A 7,836-nucleotide genomic window follows, 5' to 3' on the forward strand; every position below is an offset into this window, starting at 1 on the left:
TTCAGGTGAGACCATTCCTGAAGATTTCTCTGACAAGAAATATTCCCTTTGTAGACAAGCATATATTCCTGTGTACAGATGTTAAGCAGTACCCAATAGATTTCACCATCCAAGCCAGCCATTTCCAATCCTGAAATGACACAAATTCTCATGACATTCTCTTAACCCATGGTACATAAGAGAATGCATTTCTTTTTCTGTAAGGTTGAGCTTGTTTATGAGGCCCACAATGCAGAACACCACTTTACTTCCTTGATCTAAGAAAGCACAAGTCACCATGTCATGGTACTCTTCTTAGACCTCACCTGAACTGGAACAACTGGTCCTGCCGAGGGTTTCAGCCCGAAACATTGACTATTCTCCATAGATGCAGCCTGGCCTGCCGAGTTCCTCCAGCATTTTGTGTGTGTTGCTCGGATTCCAGCATCTGCAGATTTTCTCTTGTTTGTGGAATGATTATATATTAAATTTACAATCATGATCACTACCCCTCATACAGCCAATAGATACCGGGGCATATGACTCATTTCTTTTAACCAGTTCTAATGAAGGGTCTCGGCCCAAAATGTCAACTGTAATCTTTTCCATAGATGTTGCCTGGCCTGCTGCATTCTTCCAGCACTGTGTGTGTCGACAGGTTGAGTGCCTTCTTGGTGCAGGCTGAGAGTGAACGACCTGAACTAACACTTAGGGTTCAAACTTGTGGCTCAGACATTTGAGAAGCAAATGTATCCACACTGACCTGGAGTATGTTGGAATTACTATTAATGAACAGATCACTTCAACACTGGGAATATCATTTTGTCCAAGTTAGAGATAAACTAAAAACACAAAATGCTGGCAGAACTCAGCAGGCCAGACAGCATCTATGGGAGGAGGTAGAGATGACCTTCATACTTTTTTTGTTATAGTTTAAGCTAAGTGCGTCTATATACTCACTTAATAAAATATTCTGGTCAGATTTGAAATTGGTTTATTATTGTCCTTTGTACAAGATAGTGAAATGCTCATCTTGCATAAAGCTCCTACAGATTAAATCATGTTATTTCTACTTGGCATGATTAACATTATTATTTAATTATTTATGGTTTTATATTGCTATGTTTCTTCACTATTTTTGGTTGGTGCGGCTGTAACGAAACCCAATTTCCCCTCGGGATCAATAAAGTATGTCTGTCTGTCAAGTACACTAAGTGGCCACTTGATTAGGCAAACCTGCTCATCAATACAAGTATCTAATCAGCCAATCATGAGGCAGCACTCAATGCATTGAAGCATGCAGACATCAAGAAGTTCAGATGTTCAGACCAAATATCCGAATGGGGAAGAAATGTGATCTAAGTGACCTCCCCGTTTCTTTCTCCTTAGACCTCCCGTCCCGTGATCCTTTCCCTTCTCTAGCTCTGTATCCCTTTTGCCAATCAGCTTTCTGGCTCTCAGCTTCACCCCCCCCCCCCCGCCCCCAGCCCCCAGTCTTCTATCATTTTGCATTTCCCCTCCACCTCCTACCTTTCAAATCTCTTACTATCTTTCCTTTCAGTTAGTCCTGATGAAGGGTCTCAGCCCGAAATGTTGACAGCGCTTCTCCTTATAGATGCTGCCTGGCCTGCTCTGTTCCACCAGCATTTTGTGTATGTTGTTGTGGAATGATTGTTGGTGTCAGGTGAGGTAGTTCAAGTATCTCAGAAACTGCTGATCTCCTGGGATTTTCATGCACCATTGTCTCTAGAGTTTATAAAGAATGATGCGAAATACAATATCTGCAAAAAGCACCTTGTTAACGAGAGAGGTTGGAAGAGAACAGCCAGTCTGGTTCAAGCCGTCATGAAGATGACAGTAACTCAAAGCATCACGTTACAACAGTGGTGTGCAGAGGAGCGTCCCTGAATGTCAAACAGATTGAACTTTGAAGTGGGTAGTCTACAAAACAAACTTGCAAGACAATGCTTTCCTACAAGTTATGCACCCAGTGAAATTGAGTCCTCATGTTGCATCAAATCCCCACCCAGGAATAAAATGGATTAAAGATCCCATCCTTTCTGCTTTATATTGTTGTTTTGCTAAAAGAAATCAACTGGTTTTAGCAAATCATAAACAAACGATTCCACGGACCCTGGACATCCAGAGCAACACACGCAAAATACTGGAGAAATGTAGTAGATTAAGTAGCAACACGGAGAGGAATAAAGAGTCAATGTTGTGGGCTGAGACCCTTTAAGTCCTAATGAAGGATCTCAGCCTGAAATGTCGACTCCTTATTCCTCTTTATAGATGCTGCCTGACCTACTGAGTTCCTCCACTATTTTGTGTGTGTTATTCTGGGTTCAGCAGGTCTGCATTTGTTGTGCATACAATTTATTCAGTTACATCCATGCAGAAGCTCCAATGGCCAAGAAACCACTTGCAAAAGGGGAGCCTGGTGAATAGATAAGGGCAGAGACCAAGATCACTTTAAACATTGGATACCTCGGATAAATACAACAGGGTTTAAGAATAATGGGTCTATAACTGAAAGCTCTCGCATCAAGTGTTGATTAGCCAAGTTCAATGACTGCTCAGTGATTAGGTAAATGTCTAATAATAGTACTCAAGATCAAAATAGTACCCTGAACAAATTTTTCATATTCTCCTGTTTAACCTATCTTTCTCTCTCCATCACTACATCAACAACTGCATTGGTGCTGCTTCCTGCACCCGTGTTGTGGAAGGCAAATCTGGATAAATTTACTTAGATACTGTATAAGTACCAACTCTTTATTCAAAGCACCTGGGGCTTACTCAGTTAGTAGCTCAAACAGGAACAATCTGACTGACTTTTCCTACCCAATCCACGAACTCACAATTCCCCTTACAGAAGAGATATATTCATTCAGATACCCCCACATACACCAAGATGGAGTCAGACAGTACCAAAAAACAAATTACAGAACAGGCATAATGGCCTAAATGCACAGAACAGACTAGGGCTACATCCACACTAGACCGGATAATTTTGAAAATGCCGGTTTTGCATAAAAACGTTAGGCACCAACACTATGCGTTTTTGAAAATATCTCTATCCACACTGAATCAGAGATTTCGGCGAATCTCCTCCTCCTGCGCATGCCCAGGACACGTCTACCGAAAACAAGCAACATGCTTGGTGTCGAATCTAGCCATAGAAGTGTGCGTTTGTGTAGTTACAGACTAGAAAAACTTAAAACGACAGACAGCTGTTGGCTCTCGTGCAGGAGAATGTAAAACTAAAAAAAAAACAAATACTGGAGTGTACGGTGGCAACCGAAAGGGAGTTCACAGACAGATAGACCCAGCTGACGACGAATATTGAAAAACTGACCAAGTCTGTTGCATTAATAAAGCACCTTGTTAAATGTATAAAACATGTCTGCATCAGTGTTATCTTGTATTTCCACATTAGGCTGTTACACATCTATTGTCAGAGAAGTACTTGCATAAATAGGTAAACCAGCTTCATAGGAGCAAGGACAGAAAACAGGGCAAAGTGAGTACAGTATACTTATTTATTCATTAAGTTATAGGTCAAAGTATTTGGTGAGTACATTTCTAACTCTTCCAGCTTCAATCTCGTTGCCATCTGTTCTGAAATTGTTAGGTTGCGTTCAAGAAAACAATGAAATAGTGTGCTGCCGTCTGATAGTGTTTTCAAAAGTCTCTGGTTACCCCGTCCACACTGATCTGCCCGAGCAGCGTTTTCAAAAATATCCACCTTGGAAAGCGTTTCTGAAAAGCTCTGGTTTCAGGAGACGGAAACGCCATTTTAGTATGGATGGAGGGTAAAAACGAAGAGAAAAGGCTTCGGTTACGAATTTATCCAGCGTAGTGTGTATGTAGCCTGGAGCTGTCCTATCTCTACGCATGACTGCACAAGGAGATAAGCATCATGAAACCCCAGCTAGCTACCATCAAGAAATATTGCTCAGCATTGAATAACAAAACTAGCACATCCTGTTGATCATCAGCAGTTTCTTTATGAAAAACAGACTTCTATTGTTTAACAAAGTATTAATCCTTTTGCATACTTTATCAGTGTTGAACTCATCGATTTCATCCACTTTGTCTTCAACTTCCACCCTTCCCTCAAATTCATCTGGTCCATTTCCAACACCTCCCTTCCCTTTCTCAATCTGTCTCCATCTCCAGAGACAGCTTATCCACAGATATCTATTACAAACACACAAATTCTCACAGCTACCTAGACTACACCTCATCTCACCCTACTACTTGTGAAAATGCTATTCCCTTTTCTCAATTGTTCCATCTCCACCACATCTACTCTCACGATGAGGCTTTTCATTCCAGAATGAAGATGTCCTCCTTTTTCAAAGAAAGGGGCTTCCCTTCCTCCACCATCAATGCTGCCCTCAACTACATCCCTTCAATTTCACACATCTGCTCTTACCTCATCCTCCCGCCATCCTACCAGGGATAGGGTTCTTCCTGTCCTCACCTACCCCACCAGCCTCCACATCCAGTACACAATTCTCCAAGACTTCCACCACCGCCAACGGGACCCCACCACCAAGCACATCTATCCTTCCCAACTGCCGCCCCCCAACTTTCTGCTTTCCGCAGAGATCGCTCCCTACACGATTCCCTTGTCCATTCATCCCTTCCTACCGATCTCCCTCCTGGCACTTATCCTTGCAAGCGGAACAAGTGCTGCACCTGCCCCTACTCTTCCTCCTTCAGTATCATCAAGGGCCCTAAACAGTCCTTCTGGGTGAGGCGACACTTCATCTGTGAGTTTGTTGGGGTCATGTACTGTGTTTGGTGCTCCTGGTGTGGCCTCATATATATCAGTGAGACCCGACATGGGAGACTGCTTCACCGAGTATCTACATTCCATCTGCCAGAACAATCTGGATCTCCCAGCCTTCTTCGTCCCACCCTCCCCCCACCTTCTTTATAGGGCCCCTGCCCCCCTCCATCTTCAGACCTGACAAAGGGTCTCAGCCAAAAACATTGACTGCTTGTCTCCATGGACGCTGCCCCACCTGCTGAGTTCCTCCAGCGTGTTGTGTGTGTTGCTTTAATCCCAGCATTTGCAGAGTATTTTGTGCTTGGGATCTCCTAGTGGCCACCTATTTATTACCACTTTCCATCCCGTTATGTCCATCCATGACCTCCACCACTGTCATGATGAGGTCACACTTAGATTGGAGGAACAACACCTTATATTCTGTTTGTAGCCTCCAACCCAACAGCATAAACATTGATTTCTCTAACTTCCGGTAATGTTCCCCAACCCCCATCCTCTCCATTTCCCATCCTTTTCCCACCCACCCCCCCCCATCACCTCCCTGTGATGCTCCATTCACCAATCCTACTTCCTAGCTCTTTTCTTCATCCTTCTCCCTTAAGGTTTCACCTATCACCTGATGGTTCTCTCTCCCCTTCCCAAACATTTTAAATCTACTCAGCTTTTTCTCTCCAGTCCTGGCAAAGAGTTTCTACCCAAAACATCAACTGTACTATTTTCCATAGTTGCTGCCTGGCTTGCTGAGTTCCTCCAGCATTTTGTGTGTGTTGCTCAAATCTCCAGCAACTGCAGGTTTTCTCTTGTTTTTGTTTCTCTCTCCCTGTAGACTACACTATTTTTGAAAATTTTTATTTCAATGGACAAGTCAGCACAATCACATGTCCATCAGTGTACATTAACAATCAAGAAAATTAGAATTACACTATAAATGCAAAGTGGGTGAAACCTCTAAACCAGGCAATGATAAAATTCATGTTATACACAGAATACACAGAAAACCCCCACCCACCCATTATCATCGACTCCACCCCCCCGCACCCCAGGCTCCTGCCACCTCCTCTCCCTCTCACCCTCACCCTCCCCCATCCATCCCCAACATTGGATCTCCCTCCCCATCGGTCCACTATGGGGGTTCCCAGCCCAACACCCGGTCGGTCACTCACTCGATGTCCCGCTCCGCCGTCACTTCACCCACCCGTAACCTTCAGCCGCCCGTCCGCCGCACCAACTCTCGCGAAATCCGGGGCGACATCTCGGACCGGCCCAAACACGGCGGAAGCTGAGGGGTGTGAAATCTAGTAACTTTAATTAGTTTCGGAGATTCAACATCAAACACAAACAAGAAACACATAAAATTGTTTTAATTATCTATACTTTGCGAGATAAATTATTTTCGATATTTTTCCAAATGTTTATGATAGTCTCAATTTGAACCCCTCTTTATTCCCAACTGAATGGTCCACATCTTTATTAGTGACGTCCGCCGTCCCGCAGCTCGGGTTTGCGCAGCCGCATTACACGACGGGCACAAACACTGAAGGAACTGTCTGGGTCAGGCAGCATCTATGAAGGGAAATGAAAGTCGATGTTTCGGGCCAAGACACTTCTTAAGGACTCCAACTCTCTCATCAGACTCCTACATTGTTCTAAGCTGCAATTGGCAGTGAGTTCAACGGTGTCAGGTCGTGGAACATTCTAGGCGGTCCCTTTTCCCGCTACAAACAAGTTCAGACTTAATTCCTAAACCTCCAGGATATTGAGAAGTTGGAAATCAAACCAAAATGTAGCTCCTGCCTTGTCTAGCAACACTCAGCAGGTCAGGCAACATTTGTGGATGATGTCTCAAAGTCAAAGTTAGCTTGAGATTCATTTTCTTGTAGGAATTTACCAGAAATTTAAAAAAAAAATGAATTTATGGAAAAGGACTGGCAAACAACCATTGTTCAGAAGAATAAAAAATAAGTGAATACTGAGAAGATGAGTTGTAGAGTCCTCGAAAGTAATTCTAGGTTGTGGGATCTGTTCATAGTTGTGGTGAGTGAATCATCCACACTAGTTCTAAAGCTCTGTCACAGACATCTGTGGAGGCCCAAAACTGTAGATATATTTAAAGTGGAAATAGATAGTTTCCTGATTGGTCAGGGGAAATAAAGGTTATGGTGAGAAGGCAGGTGTTTGGGATTGAGTGAAATGCAGGGTCAGCCATGGTGGATCAGACTCAATGGGCCTGATCTGACTGACTGGCCTGATTCTGCCATGGTCTTATGGCCTTATTCAGGAGCTTGATGGTTATAAGGTAATTAACTGTTCTTGAATCTAGTAGCATGGGACCTTAGGGGCCCTCTACATCCTGTATGATGGTAGTAGCAAGATGAGAGTGTGGATGACAGATGCTGATTTCCTGTGACAGTGCTCCATGTAAATTTACTCAATGGTGGAGAGGGCTTTCACTATGATGTACTGGGCTGTATCAGCCACTTTCTAGAGATTTGATGCAACCATTTAGGATTCTCTCCACTGTGCATCCATAGACATTTGTCAAAATTCTAGAAGTTATGCAAATTTCTAAGAAAGTGGAGGTGCTGTTGTGTCTTTGTGATGACACCTATGTGCTGGTCACAGGACAGATTAGGCCTGAGACCATCATAACTGGAAAGGGGAAAACAACTTAGTTTACCTTTTGCAGAGAAGGCGTGGGAGGTAATAGTAGCTTCCCACTTAAGATGGTGCCAGCGAAGCCCAGCAACTACTTTTTGGCAGCAAACAAGGCAAAGAATACTTATTAATAACACTTTCTCTGGTAAACGATCACCACAAACAATGGAAGTGAGGCCCATCCACTAGAAAATGAAAGCAAGGAAAGGCCCACGTTTTGATTGCTCTAAGCGCCAGGCTGATCTGGAAAGGTCGTGTATGGGCCGAAACATGGCGGTAAGGCCCAGGCCTAGAAGGTATCAAGTGGGCAGGACTCGGGGCCTAGAGTGAGGAATGACTCAATGTTGGGTGATTAAATGCTCAGCCAGATTGAAAAGACAAGGGTCAGGCCAGTTATGCTT

The 7,836-nt window shown here is 43.7% G+C and overlaps 1 protein-coding gene across 4 annotated transcripts in view; it reads right to left on the reverse strand.

Moving 5' to 3' along the window:
* The window catches only part of ncoa4 (nuclear receptor coactivator 4), a 50,505-nt gene extending 44,449 nt beyond the window's left edge, over positions 1-6,056 (reverse strand). For 2 of the 4 annotated variants that reach the window (XM_059946333.1, XM_059946329.1), the window contains exon 1: positions 306-366. In XM_059946333.1, the coding sequence (XP_059802316.1) occupies positions 306-351 (46 nt within the window). In that variant the 5' untranslated portion in view covers positions 352-366. Of the gene's footprint in view, positions 1-305; positions 417-5,943 lie in introns of those variants that run through there. The other 2 variants (XM_059946332.1, XM_059946328.1) reach the window with 2 other exon arrangements.
* Positions 6,057-7,836: the final 1,780 nt, after the last annotated feature.

This window comes from Hypanus sabinus, chromosome 21 (assembly GCF_030144855.1).
Source record: "Hypanus sabinus isolate sHypSab1 chromosome 21, sHypSab1.hap1, whole genome shotgun sequence".
NCBI lineage: Eukaryota > Metazoa > Chordata > Chondrichthyes > Myliobatiformes > Dasyatidae > Hypanus > Hypanus sabinus.